Source organism: Giraffa tippelskirchi, chromosome 5 (assembly GCF_054371585.1).
Source record: "Giraffa tippelskirchi isolate mGirTip1 chromosome 5, T2T-mGirTip1v1.2.pri, whole genome shotgun sequence".
Taxonomy (NCBI): Eukaryota; Metazoa; Chordata; class Mammalia; order Artiodactyla; family Giraffidae; genus Giraffa; species Giraffa tippelskirchi.
Window position 1 is genome coordinate 50,918,192 of NC_137279.1, and position 26,295 is coordinate 50,944,486.

At 47.1% G+C, this 26,295-nt stretch overlaps 1 protein-coding gene across 4 annotated transcripts in view; it reads right to left on the bottom strand.

The window, feature by feature from the left end:
• Window positions 1–461: 461 nt before the first annotated feature.
• CNIH3 (cornichon family AMPA receptor auxiliary protein 3) overlaps window positions 462–26,295 on the bottom strand; it is a 281,577-nt gene continuing 255,743 nt past the window's right edge. For all 4 annotated transcript variants that reach the window (XM_081491569.1, XM_081491572.1, XM_081491573.1 and 1 more), the window contains 3 exons: window positions 14,580–14,692; window positions 10,009–10,152; window positions 462–1,774 (listed from right to left, as the gene is read on the bottom strand). In XM_081491569.1, coding sequence (XP_081347695.1) covers window positions 1,747–1,774; window positions 10,009–10,152; window positions 14,580–14,692 — 285 coding nt within the window. In that variant the 3' untranslated portion in view covers window positions 462–1,746. The remainder of the gene's footprint in view (window positions 1,775–10,008; window positions 10,153–14,579; window positions 14,693–26,295) is intronic.

A 26,295-nucleotide genomic window follows, 5' to 3' on the forward strand; every position in this document is an offset into this window, starting at 1 on the left:
GGGACACGACTGAGCGACTGAACTGAACTGAAAGTATAAAAACAAACAACAGCTCCCAGACCATTTATCTTCTGCTCTCAGTTGCATTTGCAAGATGGCGGTAGGGTCAGATTTGCTGTCTGCAGCCTGGAACCCAGGACTGGTTTCTCTGGATGAAGGTAGCCAGTTATCTCAGGAATCGAATCAGAAATGATACTAACCAGCCCTAAAGGAAACTCTCCACCCAACCATAGTTACTCAGACAAGGGGAAGCTTGATCCCAAAAATACTGTCTTGAATCCTCTGGTTCCATACCTTCAACCTCAAAGCAGAAATCTGCATTTTGTTTTCTGTAGAATTTTTAGAAGCAATATGTCTTTTTGAAACTTTGCTTTCTCCACCTACCAGTTTACCATCTATATAGAGATGAAGCCACCCTGTAATGGGTTTAAAATGAGACAGCCAGGTAGGTGAGACACTCAAGCGATTGCAGCATTTTAAACATAGCACACATGTTACACAAACACCATTCATAAACCTGAGTCACAGACTTCAGATGGAAGCTGGTACATGTATAAATAGCCTGTGTATGTCAAACACAAGAAAAGAAGGGAAGTTGGGGGAATAAGGTCAAAATCATGGTGCCCAATTTAAACATAATAAAAATCTCAGCCTTGTCATTATTTACAACCCTCGAGTACAACTCCTACCCAAGAAGGAGAGAATGTCAAACGGAAAATTCTAAATGAACTAATGTCCTCGTGTTGAACCAAACAGCACAAATGATGCAGCATCATCAATGAAGCTATAATTATGTTGTCTCACTTCTCAGCAGCTGGATGCCCACAGCACAGAACTGCCACACCAGCTCTTTCTGGCCTCAGAACTGTTTGGGAAGCCTTAAAAGTTAGTAGTTTTGACTAGTGTTGATTAATTGACTCGCGTTCAATGACCCTGTGATGGTTTGGGATGACAACAAAACAGTACAGTTTGTGGTGGCGAAGAATTAACACTTTGAACATGTCATCAGTATTTTAAAAAAATCATTTTTCCTACAGTACCCCCTTCCCACTTCCCAGCCCCCACTCCTGATTCTGGCCATAATTCTTTACCAACATACCGCCCCAAACTCAGTTCCCAACATCACTGGGCTCTTACAAAGCAGAGCAGAAAAATAGACACCCTTGCAGACTCAAGGCTGGTTACAGCCCAAGGCAAGTCTGCACACCTTCCAGGCCCTCCCATCGAAGTGAAGGGCATAGCCAGGGCTTGGAAGAAACGCGAGAGTCTCAGGTAAGCCCATGACATCCTTGAGATCTTCAATCGGTCCCACAGACACAGCCTTGACTCTGGGTCACCTAGTTCCTCAGAGGGCACCCTCCAGCCTTCCAGCCATCATGCCATGGACCAGGAACGCAGCATGAACTTCAGGGAGCCTTTCAATAAAGGGGATTCAGGAAGCAGCAATTCTCCTTCAGAAGAGGTTTCGTGTTTCATCACCCCACGTGCCCCCGCTGCCCAGAAGTGATCTACAGGCCAAGTGTGGGGTGTGAACGCAGAAGACTGGTACACAGGGCGACAACACGTGTGACAGCGGGCTGGCTCGGCCGCTGGCTGCTGCCTGCTTCCGGTTCCCAATTCCGAGTATCTGCCCATCTCTGTCTGTCACATCCCCACACTGGTCCCTGCTCCCGTCACCAGCAGGATGGACTGCACAGCCTCGGGACTCTCCCATCTCAGTCTCTGTGGATGTGCGTGGTCTTCGAGTTAAGAGCTCACTAAAGTGTAGATCATGCTGGATGCAAAAAGAAGAGGAAAAAAGACGGCATTAGTGGGAGCCCGCAAAGGACTTAGACAGCCCTTAAAAGAGGCACCTTTCAGAAGCCAGACCCCTGGCTTCTTTCTCATTCCGGTCACTAGAGCCACTTATCTGCTCCCCAAACTCTTCCCTCTTCTACTTCCCACCTCGGGTAACCACTGTTATGAGGCCACACTGTGCCCCTTGGATGACAGAGATGACTGCTCTGAGCGTCTCTCATTATTCTTAACAGGATAATGATTATGGCTGCTATTCCTCTTTTTTGCAATTGCAGGGCAGGTCCCCAGGGGTCCATGGTGCCATGGATTCTTTATGCCACCACCTGCCACATGCATATGTGATGGCCATGTCCAGGGGCTCCCAGATGATGCTGGTTAATATGTCAGTGCTGGGGAGAAGCTCACTATCATGACTGTAGGGACGTGTGTCTGAACACAGGCCCTCTGGGCTCACAAACTAAATGAATTCTTAACTGGTTAATTCCCCGGCCCTCTTGTTTTTAACAAAGTCCAGGCATTAAACATGCATTAAGAGCATATGTCCTACGGTGGTGTTCCAACACCACGAGGAGAGGGTCACACATCCCTGTGCTCTTAGAAAGGGCTGCAAGCTAATTCTGCAACAAGGAAGAAGGTTCTATACCAAAATATACACTCTATCTGGCAGAAAGAAAAACAACTCTTTTACAATATAGAGAGAAGAAAGGAAAATCTAAGAAACAAAACCAAAGACAATGAAACTGAAGAGTTTGGCTTCTAACCTTCTCCAGCTGCAAAGCCCCAACAAAGCCCTTCCGAGTAGCTCAAGTTCTGCCTTTGAGAACCTGGTACACCTCATGCTCACAGAGCCTCACTGGTCAGGCCTGGAGCTAGAGGGGTCTTATTTGACATGGAGAAATACGGGGGTCAGCTGAAAAGTGGATCGCTCAAGGTCACACAACAAGGCGAGGAGCCACGTCCCAACACCAAAGCCAGTGCTCCTTCCATTATAACACTGAGCCTCACAGTATTTATTTACTCACTTTCCTTCCCACGTTCATTCAATATTTACTGAGTGGCTCCTGAGTGCCAGTCCCTATTCTCAGTGCTGGGAAACAATGATGGAGTATGCAGCCCCATCCACTGCACTGAGGGAGGGTGCAGTTAAGCTGTAGCAACAATAAGGATTGAGCGAGCACCTACTATGTGCTGGGCACAACCAGGGCACTGCAGATACAGAGATGAATGAAATATATGAAGTCTCTGCCATCACGTACACCATAAATAACATAACCAGAGTGAGAGAAATGAACAGGAGAGGAGGCAGGCACGATCCAGAGTAACTGGGTAGGAGGGTGGTGGTGCTGCTGCTGCTGCTGCTAAATCGCTTCAGTCGTGTCCGACTCTGTGCGACCCCATAGATGGCAGCCGACCAGGCTCCCCCGTCCCTGGGATTCTCCAGGCAAGAACACTGGAGTGGGTTGCCATTTCCTTCTCCAATGTATGAAAAGGAAAAGTGAAGTCGCTCAGTCGTTTCCGACTCTTAGAGACCTCATGGTCTACAGCCTACCAGGCTCCTCCGTCCATGGGATTTTCCAGGCAAGAGTACTGGAGTGGGGTTCCATTGCCTTCTCCTTAATTTGAAAAGGCCTTTATGCTGAACAGGCAGAATCCACACTGGACTAACCAGTTTCTATTGGTTTGGATTTTAATATTCAGTTCAGTTCAGTCGATCAGTTGTGTCTGACTCTTTGTGACCCCATGAATCGCAGCACCCCAGGCCTCCCTGTCCATCACCAACTCCCGGAGTTTACCCAAACTCATGTCCATCGAGTCGGTGATGCCATCAGCCACCTCATCCTCTGTCGTCCCCTTCTCCTCCTGCCCCGAATCCTTCCCAGCATCAGGGTCTTTTCCAATGAGTCAACTCTTCCCATGAAGTGGCCAAAGTATTGGAGTTTCAGCTTCAACATCAGTCCTTCCACCCAGGACTGATCTCTTTTAGGATAGACTGGTTGGACCTCCTTGCTGTCCAAGGGACTCTCAAGAGTCTTCTCCAACACCACAGTTCAAAAGCATCGATTCTTCTGCGCTCAGCTTTCTTCACAGTCCAACTCACACATCCATACATGACTACTGGAAAAACCATAGCCTTGACTAGACAGACCTTTGTTGGCAAAGTGATGTCTCTGCTTTTTAAAATGCTGGCTTCCCTGGTGGCTCAGAGGTTAAAGCATCTGCCTTCAATGCAGGAGACCCAGGTTCAATCCCTGGGTTGGGAAGATCCCCTGGAGAAGGAAATAGCAACCCACTCCAGTATTCTTGCCTGGAGAATCCCATGGATGGAGGAGCCTGGTGGGCTACAGTCCATGGGGTCGCAAAGAGTCGGACACGACTGAGCGACTTCACTCACTAGGTTGGTCATAACTTTTCTTCCAAAGAGTAAGCATCTTTTAATTTCATGGCTACAATCACCATCTGCAGTGATGTTGGAGCCCCCCAAAATAAAGTCTGACACTGTTTCCACTGTTTCCCCATCTATTTCCCATGAAGTGATGGGACCATGATCTTAATTTTCTGAATGTTGAGCTTCAAGCCAACTTTTTCACTCTCCTCTCTCACTTGCATCAAGAGGCTTTTTAGTTCCTCTTCACTTTCTGCCGTAAGGGTGGTGTCATCTGCATTTCTGAGGTAACTGATATTTCTCCAGGCAATCTTGAGTCCAGCTTGTGTTTCTTCCAGCCCAGCGTTTCTCATGATGTACTCTGCATATAAGTTAAATAAGCAGGGTGACAATATTCAGCCTTGACGTACACCTTTTCCTATTTGGAACCAGTCTGTTGTTCCATGTCCAGTTCTAACTGTTGCTTCCTGACCTGCATACAGGTTTCTCAAGAGACAGGTCAGATGGTCTGGTAGTCCCATCTCTTTCAGAATTCTCCACAGTTTATTGTGATCCACACAGTCAAAGGCTTTGGCATAGTCAATAAAGCAGAAATAGATGTTTTTCTGGAACTCTCTTGCTTTTTCGATGATCCAGCGGATATTGGCAATTTGATCTCTGGTTCCTCTGCCTTTTCTAAAACCAGCTTGAACATCTGGAAGTTCACGGTTCACGAATTGCTGAAGCCTGGCTTGGAGAATTTTGAGCATTACTTTACTAGCATGTGAGATGAGTGCAATTGTGCGGTAGTTTGAGCATTCTTTAGCATTGCCTTTCTTTGGGATTGGAATGAAAACTGACCTCTTCCAGTCCTGTGGCCACTGCTGAGTTTTCCAAATTTGCTGGCATATCGAGTGCAGCACTTTCACAGCATCACCTTTGAGGATTTGAAATAGCTCCACTGGAATTCCATCACCTCCACTAGCTTTGTTCGTAGTTATGCTTTCTAAGGCCCACTTGACTTCACATTCCAGGATGTCTGGCTCTAGGTGAGTGATCACACCATCGTGATTATCTGGGTCGTGAAGATCTTTTTTGTACAGTTCTTCTGTGTATTCTTGCCACCTCTTCTTAATATCTTCTGCTTCTGTTAGGTCCATACCATTTCTGTCCTATTGAGCCCATCTTTGCATGAAATTTTCCGTTGGTGTCTCTAATTTTCTTGAAGGGATCTCTAGTCTTTCCCATTCTGTTGTTTTCCTCTGTTTCTTTGCATTGATCACTGAGGAAGGCTTTCTTATCTCTCCTTGATATTCTTTGGAACTCTGCATTCAAATGGGAATATCTTTCCTTTTCTCCTTTGCTTTTGCTTCTCTTCTTTTCACAGCTATTTGTAAGGCCTCCTCAGATAGCCATTTTGCTTTTTTACATTTCTTTTCCATGGGGATGGTCTTGATCCGTGTACAATGTAACGAACCTCCATCCATAGTTCATCAGGTACTCTGTCTATCAGATCTAGTCCCTTAAATCTATTTGTCACTTCTACTGTATAATCATAAGAGATTTGATTTAGGTCATACCTGAATGGTCTAGTGGTTTTCCCTACTTTCTTCCATGTAAGTCTGAATTTGGCAATAAGGAGTTCATGATCTGAGCCACAGTCAGCTCCCGGTCTTGTTTTTGCTGACTGTATAGAGCTTCTCCATCTTTGGCTGCAAACAATATAATCAATCTGATTTCGGTGTTGACCATCTGATGATGTGTTTATTTTAATATTAGCATTAGTATCAATATTAAGTAGCCCCTATCCTGGGGTTTCCTGGTTGGCGCTAGTGGTAAGGAATCCACCTGCCAATGCAGGAGATGAAAGGGACTCTGGTTTGACCCCTGGGTTAGGAAGACCTCCTGGAGGAGGACATGGCAACCCACTCCAGTATTCTTGCCTGGAGAATCCCATGGATAGAGGGGCCTGGTGGGCTATGGTCCATAGGCTTGCAAAGAATCAGACACAACGGAAGTGACTTAGCATGTATGCACAACCCCCATCCCATGTAACCTGCAAAGGTCTCCTGGTCCACAAGGCAACCAAAGAGGGGGTGGCACTGGATGCTGGGGTGGTTAATGTGGCACAGTGGGCAGAGTCCAGGCTTCGGGGTCAACTGCTAACTGTCAGTTAGGACCTTCGACACATTTCTTAATCTCCATGATGTCGTTACGAACCCATTAGGAACCTCAAACTGTAAAATCCAAACCCCCTCCTTTACAGGGTCCTCAGTGGCTGTCACTCGAGTTCATCATTGTGCTTGGCTCAGAAGCAGCTCTCCGTGCACAGGGGTCCCCTTCTGTCCCAGTGAGAGTGGCCTGGGCTGACAGTCCTGTGCTCGCCACAAGCCCTGGATCTAAGGGGCTGAGAGCCCCTGAGGTCGAAGAAACAGGGTCTGTGAGGAGCTCTGAAGAGCACCAAGAAGTCAGGTTCAACAAAGAAGGCAAAATGCTGATTGTCACCCAGGGTCACAGTGAGGCAGGAGAAGCAGTTGTTTCCCCTTTTGTTTTGGATACAAAGTCATTAATGAACATAATAACATAAAGGCAGAGCCAAACTGAACTAAAGGACAGACAGTCAAACAGAATGTCTGGAACATGGTCAGTTACAGGATGATCACAGCCATCTAACAGGCAGGAGCCCCAGTACAGCCCCCACAGCTCAGCAGACAGAGGGCCAAGTCATGAGGACTCCTATGCTTCTTCCCTCCAGGACCTTGGGTACCAGCAGCTACTGCAACAAAACTGAAATGAGGGAGCTTGATCTGCCATCCAGACTGAAGCAGATCCCCAGTGAATAGGGCAGGATCAGGGGCAAGTTCTTTCCTTGTTCTGCTGGCTTTGAAGAGGGACAACACTGCCTCTGGGGACAGGCCCCTTGCCTATGACTTAGTATCAGGGAATGCCCGCAGCCCCACAAAGAAGCTGAGTACACTACAGTGAGGAAACCTAACTTCCCTGTTAGCCCAAAGTGAGCGAATCGCTAAGCCCATGAAACCTTGAGTCACCTTCTACAGGCTTCCCAAGATAAGAAGCAGTCTGAGCCAGCTTTCGTTGAGAGACTTGGGCCAATCTGCTGGGCACCTTGGAAAGCTCCAGAGGGGCTTCAGAGACCCTTAGGCTCCTTGCAAATTGAAATAGGCAATGTACCAGGACATTCCATCCAGGAAGAGGATGGAAGGGTCACCCTGAGCCTGAACCAACTCTTGACTCCAACAAGAATGTGGTAGAATATTCTGAATCACCTCCAGGGCTGAGTTATTCCAGAAGAAGTTATAGATGCAGTGTCTCTGAGTCTTCTGGACCCTGGGGATGCAGGGAGGAGATGAGGTGGACCAAGCAGCATCTCCAGGACGATGCATAGCCCTGCAATTCTGAGTCAGCAGATCTGAGACCAAGAATCTGCTCTGTTAAAAAGCATACCCTCCTCACCCCCTGATCCTAAGGCAGAAGATCCAAAGACCACATTTCTATAAAGACTTTTCTAAAGGTTTCCATAGAGGAAATCAACCCTGAATATTCACTGGAAGGATTGATGCTGAAGCTCCAATGCTTTGGCCACCTGATGGGAAGAGCCAATTCATGGATGAAGACCCTAATGCTAGGAAAGATTGAGGGAAGGAGGAGAAAAGGGTGACAGAAGATGAGATGGTTGGATGGTATCACTGACTCAATGGACATGAGTATGAGCAAACTCCGGGAGGTGGTGAAGGACAGGGAAGCCTTGCCTGCTGCAGTCCATGGGGTTGCAAAGAGTTAAACACAAATGAGCAACTAAACATCAACAACAAAGATTTTCTAAGAGCCACCAGTTAAGAGCTCAGTCTTTGGGACTGAACTTGAGAGGGACTTCCAGCTTTGTTACTACAAGCTGTGACCATGGGAAAATGATCTAATGTCTCAGACTCAGTTTTCTCATTGTCAACATGAGGGCAATGATAACATTTAGCTCATACATTAGGCAACATACATCAAGCTCTTAGCTCAAAGCATGGCTTGGCTTTTTTAAAATTTTTAATTGGAGGATAATTGCTTTACAATGTTGTGTTAGTTTCTGCCATACATCAACATGAATGAATCAGTCATAGGTATACACATGTCCCTTCCCTTTTGAACTCTCTTCCTACCCCATTCCACCCCTTGAGGTTGTCAGAGAGCACTGGGTTTGAGCTCCATGTGTCATATAGCAAATTCCCACTGGCTATCTATTTTGTATATGGTAATGTACATGTTTCAATTTTACTCTTTCAATTCGTCTCTCCCTCTCCTTCCTCCATTGTATCCACAAGTCTATTCTACGTCTGTGTCCCCACTGCTGCCCTGCAAATGTGTACCATCTTTCTAAATTCCACATATATGCATTAATATACAATATTTGTTTTTCTCTTTCTGACCTACTTCACACAGTATAATAGGCTCCAGGTTCATTCACCTCATCAGAACTGACTCAAATGCATTCCTTTTCAAGGCTGAATAATATTCCATTGTATATATGTACCACAACTTCTTTATCCATTCATCTGTTGATGGACATCTAGGTTGCTTCCATGTCCTAGCTACTGTAAATAGTGCTGCAATGAACAGTGGGGTATATGTGCCTCTTTCAGTTATGATTTCCTCAGGGTATATATGTGCAATAGTGGGATTGTTGGGTCATTTGATAGTTTTATTGCTAGTTTTTTAAGGAATCTCCATGCTGTTCTCCATAGTGGTTATATCAATTTACATTTCCACCAACAATGCAAGAGGGTTCCCTTTTCTCCACATCTTCTCCAGCATTTATTGTTTGTAGATTTTTGATGATGGCCATTCTGACTAGTGTGAGGTGACACCTCATCATAGTTTTGATTTGCATTTCTCTAATAATGAGTGATGCTGAGCATCTTTTCGTGTGTTTATTAGCCATCTGTATGTTTTCTTTGGAGAAATGTCTGTTTGGGTTTTCTGCCCACTTTTTGATTGGGTTGTTTAAATACTGGGTAAATGCAGCTGCTTCCCGCCTGCCCCAGCCTAACCCAAACTCCAAGGCAGGCCCCTCTTCCTCGCCCGGCTACTGTCGACCAGACCACTTAGAGGATAGCGCTGGTTACTTGGAGATATTGTGGCCTGTTGCAGATAGGGACAGGAGAGCAAAGTGACAGGGAGACACCTCAGGGATGAGCCCTAAAAGGAACAGGAAGGAGGAGGAGACATTTTCAGAAAAGGCACTTCCTGGGGTATCAAACCACAAGACAGTCTGTTTATAGCTATCCACTTCATTAGGATGTTCTAGTCAGAAGTGAAGTGAAAAGAGGGGAGACTCTTGAAACAGAATTACAAAGTCAGCATGTGTTATTTAATTAGAGTGGTGTTACATAGTATTGGGAGAATTGTGAGTATAAGCATTTAAGGACCCAAAATGCCCATTTGTGCAGCATAACTGCTCCAAGGGGTCTCTGTTATGGTCCCCAAGAATGCTTTCACACGAAACTAGGGGGCTAGGGGCGATAAGGCTATGCATCGCGGCCACTGGTGGCCTGACTGAGCTGCGGAGCTGCTGGGGGCAGGGAGCCCTACGGAGGAGTAACAAAGTGCACTTTACCAACAATCTCCTAAGAGGGGTTGGCAGAATGTGTTTTCACTGTGTAGCTCAAAGGCTGCACCTGTCCACTGGCAAGGTAGGACCTTGTGCCCCTCCCTCTCCTTCATATGGAAACCGTTAGTTGGCTCCAGTCGTCCCTGACAGGCCAGGACTCCAATGCTCAAAGGCCTGACATGCCCTCCACTTGCTACAGGAGTCAAATCCACCAAGAGGAGAAGAAACTCACCAGTAAAGGTAGTAGAAGAAGGAGAGGAGATAGAAGGCCAGCTTACACCACGCCTCCTTCTGACAGTAACTCAAGGTGTCTGCGTTCATGACCACCGGTGGGTCATAGGCGAGCTCGGAGCTGTCTGCAGGACAGTGGAAATACCTGCAGGGAGAGCAGACACGCCGTCACCGGCTCTGAGACCTGGGAGGGACATGGGGAGTCATCCTGGCTGAGTCCTCCTGATGCCTGGCTTCCCTCTGAGAAATCATTCCCAAGCAATCATCTGCATTCTGCCAGAATTACTGCCCAAAATACAGCCCAGGAATCACTAAACAGTGGCTCAACCACTATCCTCCAGCAGGTGGTAACACCCAAATACACAGATCCACCAGCATCGCATCCACCCCACACATAGGTGCTCTGATAGAAGGAAACCGTGTCTCTTGGGAGGTACCAGGAGGAGCCTTTCTCCAGCGATGTGGATGGGTGGGGGGTGGTCTGCCATGTTGTGGGCAGGGGTCTGCTATGTGTACAGATCTGGGCATCACTCGGGGCACAGGTGTGTGTGGACATCAGTTGCATCTCTGCCTCCCAGTGTTGCTGTACCACAATTCTACCATAAATATTCATTACTTCGGATTAAACATTAATTCCTTTTGGATTATCCTCCTCCCAGACCCTCTTTTAAAATCCCGAATACTCTGGAAGGGACATCACATTCCCACTTGAGTGTAGAGGAGTTTACAGGTAATTTTCTCCTTGAGAGAAGGACCCAGAACAATAAAAAGAACATTGGCCATTGCAGGGAGAGAGCTGCTCCAGAGGGAAACTGGGTGAACCCAGAGAGCGCTGGGAGGAGGGGGCAAACGCAGACTTGGTGTAATCTTCAAAGCATCGCCTTGGCTCAGCGTGAACCCGTGAACCGGTGGTGCTCACAGGAGGGGAGAGACTCCGGCTGTGCTGGGTGAGACCTTGGGAAATGGTCAGGCAGGAGGTGAGTCCTGCCCCTGAGGCTGTCCATCTGTCTGGCCCTTACAAAGACACTGACCCCAGGGTCTCAGCCAGCACCTCATTCAAAGCCAGAGAATGAAGTGCAGTTGAAATCGCTCTGCAGCTGCTTTTCTGTCAGTCTGGTGAGGAGGGAATCAGGAAGCCGGGTACAAATTAATGGCTCCTGTGAGGCTCTGGGTCCCACCGTGGTCCTCCAGGGAAATGGAGGACCAGGCGAGGGGTCTGACGGGCTTAATCACACCAGCTTTGAAGAGCATTCCTGTAATGCAGCAACTCCCGGAGCTGGTATTTCAGTTCCCTCTTCATCCCCTTCAGAGGATTGCGCTGACATTATCTGTCATCCACGCTGTGCCAAGAGGAAACCACAAGCCAAATTCAATGACATCTGCTGGCTCACAGCCCTCCAAGCCACTCACCGCTCCGCTCCTCAGCAGATTTCAAAACCTATTTGCTTTGCTGTGGCCTTGTTCCCAGGTGACATCATTAAGTGGAGGCAAGGGTGGCAGGGTGGCTGAATGACTCAGGGACTGAGCTTCTTCAGGTCAGCCATTTAACCTCTCTGAACCCCAACTTCCACATCTGTAAAATGGGGCTGAAACTGCCTACTCCAAAGGGCTGTTGTGACAACTGTGTGAAGTGATGGGTCCAAATAATCTCAAAGAACAGGTGCTGAACAAAAGTACTGCCGTTCTACTTGCAATTTAAGCAAACTGAGAGCTAAGGCAGAAGGGGCTTTAACAGCCCTAGAAACATCGCTGGGTTGGACCTTCAGAAAGGAGAGGTGGGCAGAAAGGAAAGAGAGTGGGGTTCAAGGACTCTGATTTGTAAAGGACACTTCCCCTCCTCAATCCTTTTTCTTTCATTTTCTGGGTACTTACAAAACTGCCAGAACTAGGCTAGATCTGTCAGGGATTCAAAAACATAAGGCTAACTTCCTACTGGCAAGAAGATTGCAGTCACTCCCTTCTACACGGAAACGTTCCAAGTGTAACGGCATGGCTGGCTCTCCCTCCCTTCCTTTTGGAGGGGTGATAGCCCTAAGAATCAGTGCACTAACCAAACTTCACTAAATAAACCACATTTTTGATACCCTGGATTAACAATGCACTGTTTGAAGAACTTTGGGACAAATGACTTTTAGAGGGAGAAGAGCCAGCCCTCAGGTGACAAGGACATACCTGTGTTCCCTACAGAAATGGCCCTGTCATGTCCCAGCTGAGTGATGCTGGGTTGTGACTTAACCTTGGTAAGTCTTTGAGACCTGTGTGTACAACCCACCCTTTTGTTGTGGATATTGGAGGAGGCACACGTGGAAAGTCTCTGGCTGGGTACGCAATCCATTTCAACACCATAATGTTTCTATTTGACTTCTCTCTAAATTCATGTTTTAGTAGGTTACCTTTACATAAAAGGACTTTAGTATGTAACTGAATCATCTTCATTCCTCCCTAAACCTGCATCCTGCTCTTGGTTACCTCCTAGCCACCCAGCCTTGACACGCCCCTTCTTTCTGATCTCCTGTTTCCAATTATTGGCCAAATTATGTCCAGTTTACCTCTCCAGTCCTCTCCCCCTCTTCTCTCTCCATCCCAACTTCCATTACCTGGGACAAGCCTTCATTCTTTCCACCTGGAATTTCACCAGAACCTCCTAATTAGATTTCATCCTTAAAATTTCACCCTCCTACCCAGCCTCCCCACTGCTGTCAGGGTCACCATCCTAAAAATCGGATCTGGCAATGTCATTTTCCTCCTGGAAAGCTTCTGAGAGCAATCTAATCCCTACAGAAGAAACAAATTCCAACTTCCTATCAAGTCATTTCAGACCCTCCACACCTGATCCCCAGCTGTCAACCCCATCTCTGCTCCCTTTCATCTCAGAACCCCACAGCCAACCACAATGAACAACTGCTGCTCCCCAGAACACCAGGAGCTCTCTTACCTCTGAGCCTTTGCACTGGCTAGTCCCTTAACCTCGAATGTTCTCTTCCAGATTCCCCAGTGTTACCCCTCAGTTTCTCTACATTCTACCCATGCTCCTCATACACCTGGTAAGAATATATTTCCCTCCACCACTAGGGTATATACTCCTTGAAGGTAATATTATATTTTACATTCACCTTGGAATCCCCCACAATGTCTGGCCTGTAGTATGTGTTCCATATGTTTGCTAAATGAAGGAGTGAATGTTCTAGATGTGACTAAATACAGGCTATACTGTATGGTATAATAACAATGATTAAATGTTTGTGGGGGACCAAAAGTGTGACTAATTTATCTGTACAATTGCATCTTTTACTACTTTGGTATACGCTTACCCCCCACCCATCCACCTTCTATACCCATATGGTTATTCTCTTTTACAAAAAGCCCAAATCACATGATCTGATGCATGGTCTTAGCAGGGAAAAGAACATTCAAAATCAGAACTGTCCCAGAAAATGCAGCCGATCTGGTAGGTGGGTTATTTTTATTAAGACATAATTCATACACCAAAAAATTCACCTTTTAAAAGCATACAATTCAGTGGTTTTTAATATACTCACAGCATTGTACAACATCACCAGTATCTAATTTCAGAACATTTTCATCAATTTCAAAAGAAAACAGTGTGCCCATCAGCAGTCACTCCTCACTCCCCCTCCCTTCCAGCCCCTGGCAATCACCACTGTACTTTCCGTCTCTCTAGATCTGCCTGTTTCGGACATTTCTTATCAATGGCTTTTTGTGATTGGCTTCTTTCCTCGTGGCTCAGCTGGTAAGGAATCCGCCTGAAATGTGGAAGACCTGGGTTCAATCCCTGGGTTGGGAAGATCCCTTGGAGAAGGGAAAGGCTACCCACTTCAGTACTCTGGCGTGGAGAATTTCCACAGGGTCGCAAAGAGTCAGACATGACTGAGCGACTTTCACTTCACTTCTTTCACTTGTAATTTTTTCAGGCTTTGTCCATGGTGTCGCATTTATCAGTACTTTATTGGTTTTTGCTGCTCAATAACACTCCATTGTAAGGATATATCACATTTTGTTTGTTCATTCATCTTTTGATGAACATCTGGGTTGTGTCTTTGTTGTTGTTGTTTAGTTACTAAGTTGTGTCTAACTCTTTGCGACTCCATGGACTGTAGCCAGCCAGACTCCTCTGTCCATGGGGTTTTCCAGGCAAGAAAACTGGAGTGGGTTGCCATTTCCGTCTCCAGGGGATCTTCCTGACCCAGGGGTCAAACCCACGTTTCTTATGTCTCCAGCATTGGCAGGTAGATTCTAGATCGCTGAGCCACCAGGGAAGCCTCAGTTTTGTCTACTTTGTGGCTACTGTGAATAACGCTATAGCTGCCTTTAACGCTGATCTGTGAGGGTTGAGGCTGTGGTTAGTGGAACCAATAGGAAGGACCTTCCCTTACTGGACTTACTGGACTGCTGTCTGAGAGCAGCTTGCAGAGAAAGCTTTGGGGAAAGGGTCACCCCGGAAGGGGTGAGAGGAAGGCACCAGGTGGCTGGTCCATGTGGGGGATGTCATCTTTGGAGGGCAGGCTGCCGGAGCAGGAAAGGGAAGGATGGAGCAGTCCCAAGCAGACTTACCTCCAGAAGTGATAGAAAAGTAGAGGGACATTCAGCCCCAGGGTGAGCCACTCCTGAGCACATAGGAACATGATGCAGAAGAGGCTGTGGATGGAGTATTCTGGCAGCACCAGCTGAAGAGGAAGCAGAGACACAGGCCTGAGTGAGAGGGAGGAGAAGTCACTCCGGCCTCTACAGCATCTGACGTCTGCCTGGACACTGCCTCCAACATGCTGATGACACACAGCCCCCACCCTTACGCAGCATCACAGAGTCATTGCCCCCGGCCATTTTTAGTAAGTCCTTTTTATGTGACCAGAGCCATGCTTTATACCCAGCCCTAAATGGACAGAGGCCCTCAGCACCCTACATACCAGAACAGGGCACTTGCTTCAGGGTGTCACCCATGGATGACCACTGGGAGAAGCAGAAGAGGCCATCCAGCCCCTGTGATGTCTGACCCAGGGTGGGATCCACTGGAAGAAACACTGATAGGGTTTTCAGTGATTCAACAACTGCCCTGCTCCTGTTTTCCTAGCCCCTATGTATGCACATATAGAGACTCACAGACCTAAAGCAAATATTAATATGTGTGCACGCATGCTAAGTCACTTCAGTTGTATCCAACTATTTAGTGCAAATAAAGGATAGTTGGGGAAACAGCATTTTGCTTGATGGTGGATGGATCAAGAGGAACCTGAGAGGAACAACATGCAATGATGATAAAAGAGGGAAACTAACCTCCAGAGGGAAAAGAGTCCAGCCCAGATCAAGAAGGGTCAGATGGTAGAAGGTGACCAGCAGGAAGACTAAGCCTCCTGACCCCAATCCACCCACACTGGTGTAAATGGTAAAAAGAGCTCAACAACTGTGAACCACCCCTTCTTAAGGGTGGTTACATCTTAACAGAAAGTAAAGTTGAAACAGAAATCAAAGTGACTATAAAAGAGAAATCTGGTCCCCAGGCAAGTAGCAAGGAAACCCTAAAACAGAGATATAAATGTACCATCTTTCTCACTCATAGAGGAATAAATATTTAATGAATGAATATTTAATGAATGTATACATCTATGTCGGGGTGGGGGGTGGTTAGTCTCTGTGCATGTTTAGACCATGATGAATGCTTTGGTCCAGCTAACAATACTCTAACCATCCTTCAAGACGTGTCTCAAACAATACTTTCTAATGGAAGCTCTGCCCATCCTACCGTACCCACCCCCCCCAACAAAGGTCTCAGCCCCACAGGATGCTTTCTGACCCTCACCCAGGGGGATTTTCCATGTCCATGATGGAGTCATGACCTTCCTCCCACCTCTCAACACACCTAGATCTCTTCCAGGATCTACTCCACAAGTCTATAAACTGTCTTGGCCAAACTCTATTCTCTATTCTTTTCTCATCTCCATTTGCAAAGTGCTTTTTTGCACTTAGTAGAGACTTAGCAAGTATTTGACAAAATTAATTGAACTGACCACGTGCACATGGTTGGAGCATGCCTGGCCGGCATTAGGGATGTAGCCTGTGGCCACAAACCAAAATTTCTCTGGATGGGAAACAAACTGCCTCTGACTGTCCCATTTGGGGGAAAGAACACAACTTTGGTCTCCTTCATCTCTCACTTTAGTCAGATTAGCCAGCTGCCCCAGATGACAGATACAGTGAGGGACACGCATTTGAAATAAATAGATGCAGAGGCACACGTGTAAGAAATGCATTTTGTAACCAAGTGGCATCTTCTTTCTCAAGTCCAGTGAAGAATGAACTGCATTGACCTACATCTTACAATTCTCAGGCAGTAATCCTAGAAATCAACATACAAGAGCCAGCAGTGACCTCAGTGGAGAACTGGGCACAGCCAGTCTTCCCCTATGACCCTGGGCCACCTAGTAGGAGGGGGTATGTCCCATCATTTCTCCTCCCAGGGCCTTGAAGACATCTTTACCAACCTAATCTGTGCCCAGCCAAGGAACCTCCTTACCTCCTCCTGCTTAAAGAGAAAATCCCCCTCCTCCCTCCTCCAGTTCTCAGCTTGCCAGCTCCAGGGGGCAGTGGCTGTGACCTCTACTACTTACATCTCTTCATTTTTTAATCATCAATTTCAGACACTTATGCCGAGGTAATTAACATGTTAAGAGACAGCCACCGCGGGCCTGGATCATCCCCGTCTGCAGCTCCAGTGACAAATCTCCGACTGATTACAGGTACCCCTATTCATCACCATCACTGCTTCTCTCTTCGGAGCTTGATTTATAGTGGAAGCTGCAACCTTCTGAGCAGGGAGGATTCGTCACTGTCACCACACGGAGGAAAACTGCTTAATGGAGGCCACCTGGGTCCACAGGGGATAAAAGCTGAGAATCCATGCTGCTCTTGGGGTGGCTTCTCCCGGCTGCCTCTGCCTAACACTGAGCAGCACCCTTGCAGGTGGGACAGCAAGGGTGCCCTTTATGTCCATGCATTGTTTCTCTCCCGCTTCCCCAGGGGGTCCTGGTCCTGTGGCGGGGACTGTTCCTCCTGGACCCAGTGAACCTCAGCCAGGCCACGTGCTCTGGGCCTGCACAGTGGGTGTTAATGCTGCCCCCCCTCCATTCCCCACCCCCCCATATTCACTTCCTGCATCTGCCCTTGGGATGTCGCTGTGCGGGACCGAAGGGCTGTGAGCAGAACTGGCTGGAGGATTTACCAGCCAAGACAAAGTGCTCCGGGGTCTCTCTCTCTCCCCTATGACACAGTAAAACACACTTAGGGTGGAGGGTCCTCCATCATCCTGAAGCCATAAGTGAGGAGAGAGGTGCTGGGGCAGCCGGGGATGGACACCCAGCATGAACAAGAAAGAAAAGTGGTTTGGGGGGGTTTGGTTTGGTTTGTGTTTTTGTTGTTGTTGGGTGTTTTGTTTCGTTTTTTACGGTTGTTTGGTTTGTTTGTTTGGCCAAGCCATGCAGCATGCAGGATCTTAGTTCCCTGACCAGGATTCCAATCTACCTGCCAGTGGAAGCGTGGAGTCTTAACCACTGCACTGCATTCTATGCTACTGAGATTTGGAAGCTATTTCTTACCACAGCATCATTTAACCCATCTTGTCTGGTACAGAATGAGTAATCAGTGGGAAGAGTAAAGTGGTGACTCCCCCTGATGAACAGCCCGCCCTTCCTTTCACCAGCATTGGGTACGTTGAGGCAGGGGCTGAATGATCACCAAGTGGGCATAATGCTTATTTTCCGTGTGGGCTGTTGGGACTAGCTGTCCCATCCCAGCCCTGCTTATCTCACTCCTCTACAAAGACTGCCCCTGAATCTCCCGGGCCGACTACAGGAACACTGAGAGGAGCACTGACTGTCGCCCCACCATCCTGTGTCATCCCCTTCAGTGGAAAATACTGTTTCCTTCCTAAGACGAGCTGTTGAATGGTGCCAATCTCATTCTTTCATAGAACAAACAGAAGAACTGCTTCACACAGGCCCCAGTCTATTGAATCCCTGTGTCTCATTATGCCTTGCTTTACAGAGTCATAAATACTAAATAAGTGGTCTCGATATAGGTATTGTGAGATTGCTGAAAAGACTGCAATTCACTCCAACCAGGGGAGCTCACGGGAAGTTCTGTCATCAAGGTGGAATCCAGGAAACTTGATAGGATGAGTAAAAGCTAACCACACGAGGAAGCCAGAAGTCAGCCCTCCAGGAACAGGAAACGGTGGGACAAAAGAAAGAGGTGACAGTCACCACCTGGGTGGGTTCTGCACAAGCCCACCTAAAAGGCTACTTAGTCACCACTGAGTGGATTAAGGCCAGGCCTGATGCGAGCCAAGTTCTGGGTAAATGTTCATTTTATTCCCCTCCTGCTGGGACCCAGCCTTCTCATCCCCCGGGGCTGGAGCCTTTGTGTGTTGCCATCATAAACCTAAACCGCAGAATATGGGCCGGTCATGAGAGTACAATGACAACACAGCCTCCTGCCACTCCACCCTGCCCTGATGCTCGCAGAGGTCAAGTATCAGGTGAAGTTCTCAGAGCACACTAGCAAAGCTCGGACACTTGTCAGTGAAGACCTCAAAGGGTTCACCCTCCCCACCTCCCCCCACCAACTTCTTCCATGGCCTCTAAGAGGATGGATGCGGTGTCTGGTGAGGATCACCCATCCTGACTCCCTGCCCAGATTCTCGTCCTCAATTTCCAGTTCCTAGCAGATGCTTCCATCCAGATAAGTTTGCAACCACCTGGTGCTGAAAGCTCACTCTCCTCCCAGCACCTGTAAACTTTATCTCCGAAATGTCCAATTTCTGCTAACAATAGCCATCTCTGGCTTCTCCCTCTCATTCATTTCTCACCTCACTGTTTGCAAATCTTGCCATTTCTTCTTCACAGCCACTTGGATTTGCTTTCTCTTTTTAAATTTCTACTGCCCCCTACTGTGGTATGGACCTAACAGAAGCAGAAGATATTAAGAAGAGGTGGCAAGAATACACAGAAGAACTGTACAAAAAAGATCTTCACGACCCAGATAATCACGATGGTGTGATCACTCACCTAGAGCCAGACATCCTGGAATGTGAAGTCAAGTGGGCCTTAGAACGCATCACTACGAACAAAGCTAGTGGAGGTGATGGAATTCCAGTGGAGCTATTTCAAATCCTCAAAGGTGATGCTGTGAAAGTGCTGCACTCGATATGCCAGCAAATCTGGAAAACTCAGCAGTGGCCACAGGACTGGAAAAGGTCAGTTTTTGTTCCAATCCCAAAGAAAGGCAATGCCAAAGAATGCTGACACTACCGCACAGTTGCACTCATCTCACATGCTAGTAAAGTAATGCTCAAAATTCTCCAAGCCAGGCTTCAGCAATACGTGAACCGTGAACTTCCAGATGTTCAAGCTGGTTTTAGAAAAGGCAGAGGAACCAGAGATCAAATTGCCAATATCCGCTGGGTCATCGAAAAAGCAAGAGAGTTCCAGAAAAACATCTATTTCTGCTTTATTGACTATGCCAAAGCCTTTGACTGTGTGGATCACAATAAACTGTGGAAAATTCTGAAAGAGATGGGAATACCAGACCATCTGACCTGTCTCTTGAGAAACCTGTATGCAGGTCAGGAAGCAACAGTTAGAACTGGACATGCAACAACAGACTGGTTAAAAATAGGCAAAGGAGTCCGTCAAGGCTGTATATTGTCACCCTGCTTATTTAACTTATATGCAGAGTACATCATGAGAAACGCTGGGCTGGAAGAAACACAAGCTGGAATCAAGATTGCCGGGAGAAATATCAATAACCTCAGATATGCGGATGACACCACCTTTATGGCAGAAAGTGAAGAAGAACTAAAGAGCCTCTTGATGAAGGTGAAAGAGGAGAGTGAAAAAGTTGGCTTAAAGCTCAACGTTCAGAAAACTAAGATCATGGCATCTGGTCCCATCACTTCCTGGGAAATAGATGGGGAAACAGTGGAAACAGTGTCAGACTTTATTTTTTTGGGCTCCAGAATCACTGCTGATGGTGACTGCAGCCATGAAATTAAAAGATGCTTACTCCTTGGAAGGAAGGTTATGGCCAACCTAGATAGCATATTTAAAAGCAGAGACATTACTTTGACAACAAAAGTCCGTCTAGTCAAGGCTATGGTTTTTCCAGTGGTCATGTATGGATGTCAGAGTTGGACTGTGAAGAAAGCTGAGCGCCGAAGAATTGATGCTTTTGAACTGTGGTGTTGGAGAAGACTCTTGAGAGTCCCCTGGACTGCAAGGAGATCCAATCAATCCATCCTAAAAGAGATCAATCCTGGGTGTTCATTGGAAGGTCTGATGTTGAAACTGAAACTCCAATACTTTGGCCACCTCATGTGAAGGGTTGACTCATTGGAAAAGACCCTGATGCTGGGAAGGATTGGGGGCATGAGGAGAAGGGGACGACAGAGGATGAGATGGTTGGATGGCATCACTGACTCAATGGACATGGGTTTGGGTAGACTCTGGGAGTTGGTGATGAACAGGGAGGCCTGGCGTGCTGCAATTCATGGGGTCACAAAGAGTCGGACACGACTGAGCGACTGAACTGAACTGAACTGTTCTACTTCCCCTCCTGGAGAATGGGCCCCATCACATTCTCCCAAGGCTGGTGCAAGAACGTTCTGGCAGGTTTCTGTCCCTGGACACTGCTCTGTCCAGCAGAGCAGCTACCTCTTCTCTCCTATATGTGCCACACTCAGCTTAGCTCTAAACTTTCATCCACTACCTTGTTTTCCCCAGGAATTTTATTTTCTTTCTACTTAAGCATCATCTTATTCATCCATGTATCCATTCATTAGCTGCTTTAGCCCACAAGTGATTTGCAGCTGACTGGTAAATTTCACTCATGATGGGAGAATACTGCAATAATGTATCGATGTCTGTCTTATTTCATTGTGGTGGAGAAGGGCCTGGGGGCAGGAGGAGAAGCTCTTCTAACCCCTAAAGGGAGAGAAAAGAGAAAGGGAATGCTTGGAGTTGAAGCAAAGAAATGAAGCTCCCTAGGGAGAGAGTGGATTCCCTAAGACTGGGGAGGAGGAGATGGTGAAGGTGGAGGGGTAGTGCCAAGCACCCCTAGCGGTGGGATGTACTCCTGGCTCCCATCAGCATCCCAGTGCGGCAGGATTTCTGAGGGGCTGGGATAAGCCTGGCTGGGGCCAAACACCCTAAGAGCCAAGCCACAGAAGCCACGGGGAAGGTCCCAGGGCTGCGTGTAGCTTGAAGGGAGTGTCAGCTGTGAGACCACCATCTCTCAATGAACCATGTTGACTCAGACAACAAGCTTTTCTGCTGTGATCACATTGGGCTAAAAATATTAGCCCACTATCTCAACGTGTTATATAAATTCTTACCAGTTACATAATGATCGACGGTGTGATACTGAGAAAAACAGGTAACCTTGCTGAGACTTATTTCCCTCATCTGTAAATGCCAACGTTTGTGACCTACCAACAAAGCTGCTAGAAGGGACTCAGGGTATCCTGTGACAACGCTCTCAAGGTGGAAGAAGCATCAAAGAAAGAAAGATGTCGTTGTGGAGACGAATGTGATCATCTTCTTTGTTAACAGTTACATATGAGCTATTTGCCATGCTCACGCAGGTAACTTGTCAGTGAAATGGCCCAGAACCAAATTTGGTTTCTTGAGTCTCCATCCGATCTCCTCTGACCTTCCCCCTCTGTGATTAAACCAAGCTTCCAGCTTCACCAAATGGGAAGAAAAACCCATAGCTGTTTAACAGCCTGCCCCAGTCCTCACTTGTTTTCAACAACAACCCAGTTGTCCTGAGGTTTATCTGCCCCAGGAGCCAGTGACTATGAAGAGGAAGAGAAGATAATGTCTCTTTCATTTGATTGCCCAGCCCACACCAGACTGGCCCTAAAACAGAGATGCCCTTCTGGGATGAGCAGGGCAGAGGCAATCTTCTCATAGATGTCCAGTATGGGGATATGTTCTCCAATTGTCCCCAAATGAACCATCGTGCACATAATTCACATGAGGAGGAGGAGATAGCAGGATAAGAGGCACAGGATGGCAGCTCAGGAACCTGGGATTTTGCTAAACTGGAAGACTATAAAGAAGCATCTAGGCACTGTCAGGAAACTTTATTTTGTCTTAATCCCTTTGCTCAAAGGAAGTCACTTTCTCTTTAATTGCTCTGGGTAAAGCTCTCCTGGCATGCTGCAGTCTATGGGATCACAAAGAGGCGGACAGACTTAGAGACTGAACAACAACAAAGCTCTCCTAGAGAGGGTGCTGCCCCACAACAGGGAGGCAAGGGCCTGCACCAGACTGGGGCCAAGGAGGGCAGCCCAGCCTCGCAAGTCGGCCTCCCCAGAGAGAGGCAAGGCTTCCCTGCAGCCTCTGCTCCCTCTGCTGGAGGGCTGGCATCAACCACAGATGGCACAATTAAGTAGGAACATCCCAACAGCTTGGACTTGGGTTGGGCCAACTGGAGTGTTGCCTATTTGATGATGCTGGCCCATCAAACTGTTTGACCTCCTGGATTCTGCATCAATGTTTATCCAGTATTTTTATGGGGAAAGCAGATGACTCTGGTACATATGCAACTTAGCCAAATAGAAATGCAATTAGAATTGTAATTTAAAGTCACCATAAAACTGGGGGGGAGGGGATGATAAATTAGAAGGTTGAGATTAACAGATATACACTACTATATATAAAATAAACAACAAGGACTGACTGGATAGCACAGGGAACTATATTCAATATCTTATAATAGCCTACAATGGAAAAATAATCCATTAAAAAGAGTATATGTGTTTTATACATATATATATGTATAACATATATATTATACATATACATTACGCAAACACACACGTATATGTGCTGTGCTGTGCTAAGTCACTTTAGTCATGTCCAACTCTTTGTTATTCCATAGACTGTAGTCTGCCAGGCTCCTCTGTCCATGGGATTCTCCAGGCAAGAACATTGGAATAGGTTGCCATGCCCTCCTCCAGGGGATCTTTCTGACCCAGGGATCAAGACTGCATCTCTCACATCTCCTGACTTGGCAGGCGGGTTCTTTACCACTAGCACCACCTGTGAAACATATATATATTTATAAATTGAATCTATATATAAAATATATATATATTGTATCCTTGTGCTATACAAAAAAGATCTTCATGACCCAGATAACCACAATGGTGTGATCACTCACCTAAAGCCAGACATCCTGGAATGCAAAGTCAAATGGGCCTTAGGAAGCATCACTATGAACAAAGCTAGTGGAGGTGATGGAATTCCAGTTGAGCTTTTTCAAATCCTAAAAGATGATTCTGTGAAAGTGCTGCACTCAACATGCCAGCAAATTTGGAAAACTCAGCAGTGTCCATGGGACTTGAAAAGGTCAGTTTTCAAGGTCACTTTTCATTCCAATCCCAAAGAAAGGTAATGCCTAAAAATGTTCAAACTACTGCACAATTGCACTCATCTCAAACGCTAGCAAAGTAATACTCAAAATTCTTTAAGCCAGGCTTCAACAGTATGTGAACCATGAATTTCCAGATGTTCAAGCTGGATTTTGAAAAGCCAGAAGAACCAGAGATCAAATTGCCAATATCCACTGGATCATAGAAAAAGCAAGAGAATTCCAGAAAACCATCTACTTCTGCTTTATTGATTACGCCAAAGCCTTTGACTGTGTAGATCACAACAAACTGTGGAAAATTCTTCAAGAGATGGGAATACCAGGCCACCTAACCTACCTCCTGAGAAATCTGTATGCAGGTCACAAAGCCACAGTTAGAGCCAGACATGGAACAAAAGGCTGGTTCCAAATTTGGAAAGGAGTACGTCAAGGCTGTATACTGTCACCTGCATATTTAACTTCTATGCAGAGTACATCATGCGAAATACTGGGCTGGATGAAGCACAAGCTGGAATCAAGATTTCCAGGAGAAATATTAATAACCTCAGATACTTAGAGGACACACTTGTGGCGGAAAGTGAAGAGGAACTAAAGAGCCTCTTGATGAAGGTGAAAGAGGAGACTGAAAAAGCTGGCTTAAAACTCAACATTCAGAAAATTAAGATCATAGCATCCAGTCCCATGAATTCATGGCAAATAGATGGGGATACAATGGAAACAGTGAGAGATTTTATTTTCTTGAGCTCCAAAATCACTGAAGATGGTGACTGCAGCCATGAAATAAAAAGACACTTGCTCCTTGGAAGATAAGCTATGACCAACCTAGATAGCCATACTAAAAAGCAGAGACAGTACTTTGCTGACAAAAGTCTGTCTAGTCAAAGCTATGGTTTTTCCAGTAGTCATGTATGGATGTGAGAGTTGGACTACAGAGAAAGCTGAGAGCTGAAAAATTGATGCTTTTGAACTGTGGTGATGGAGAAGACTCTTGCGAGTCCCTTGGACTGCAAGGAGATCAAACTAGTCAATCCTAAAGGAAATCAACCCCGAATATTTATTGGAAGGACTGATGCTGAATCTGAAACTCCAATACTTTGGCCACCTGATGCAAAGACTGACTCATTTGAAAAGACTCTCATGCTGGGAAAGATTGAGGGCAGGAGGAAAAGGGGATGACAGAGGATGAGATGGTTGGATGGCATCACTGATTCAATGGACTTGAGTTTGAGCAAGCTCTGGGAGTTGGTGAGGGACAGGGAAGCCTGGCGTGCTGCAGTCCATGGGGTTGCAAAGAGTGGGACACGACTGAGCGACTGAACTGAACTGAAACTAAATCACTTTGCTGTACACCAGAAACTAATACAACACTGCAAAAAAAGAAAAAGAAAAAGTCACCATAAAATCAGTCTGACAGATGCCGACTGTATGCACACCAGGAACTGCGGGCGTGGCTCTGTGCCCTTTGCTGCCAGCACGTCTCCCAAATGCCTGAGCCAAGTATTGCTTTGACCTTGTCACAGTGAGGATCAGACCCTCATATCCAGTCCCAGGAGACAGAGCCAGGCCTCAAGGGAACCAGGCACCGATCACTTTCCCCATGAGCCTGTTTCACAGGAACACAGGGGAAATAAGGGGAGACAGTAAGAGAAGGAGACTCTGCCTGAAGTGACCCAGGGCCTGAACACAAGCATTTTCCCTCCAGCCTGTGGAGGCCAGGAGGTCAGAGGGCACAGAGGTGGGGCAGAGAGTCACAGATCGCTACCTCCCGCCCCAGGGAGGGCTTCCTCTGCAGGGCTCCCACTTTCCAACCCCATGGGGCCCTCTGGCTTCTTCCCACCCTCTCCTTCACCCACCCTTCCTGAGCATCTGTAATCCATACTGGGGAAGTTTCTGCTGCTTTCTTGGCACCCAGGGGACTTGCTCTGAATGAGGAGAAGGCCACAGAGAGAGGAAAATGCCCAGGGAGAGAAGAAGACAGCTCACACCCCACTGTCCCCTCCTCCTGTCCACCTGGAGGGAAGAAGGCCCAGTTCTCAGCTCGGCCCCAAGGCCCCTGCTGGGACACAACCATTCCCTGACAATCTTGTTCCCCCTGGTCACACCGGCCCTGCCGCTGTGCACTACTCTGGCTCCCCGCTCCCTGCCCTGATTCTTGGGAGCTGCCTGATCCTTTCTGTCCTGAGTGCTCCTGGGGGACCAGCTTCCACCCTGACTCCCACGGGCTCCGGGAAGCCCAGTCCCCCCACAGTTCCCCGTGAGCCCTCACCACCAACTCTACCCTGTGCTGGGGACATGGGAGGAAAGCGGGCATGCCCAACACCATGAGGAAGAGGCCACCGCTCTACCAACCTGACACTCCCACCAGCCCCCTCCTCCAGCCAATGTCTTTAAGCTTCACCATTATCCAGCAGGGATTCCCAAATGGTATGGTACTTCTGAATCACCTGAGGGTTTTGCTAAAATGCAGATGGCTGGGCCCAGCACCTAGCGTTTCAGATTCAGTAGGTCTGGGTGAGGCTTAAGAATATGCCTTTCTAACTAGTTCCCAGGTGAACCACTGAGAACCTCGGGCCTCTGAGTGTGGTCATAGGACCAGTATCATCAGCACCACCTGGGAGTTTGTTAGAAACACAGAATTTAGGCTGCATCACAGACCACTGAATAAGAAACGTGGTGCATTACAACAAGATCCCCAGGGGATCTGTATGCACAGTAAAGTCTGAGAAATGGCTGCTTACCACTGATTCCCAAAAGAGGGCCCTCCAGCCACCTGCAGCAGAACACCTAGGACACTGGTTTAAAATGCAGATTTCTGAGTTCTACACCCATCTACTTGCTAAGA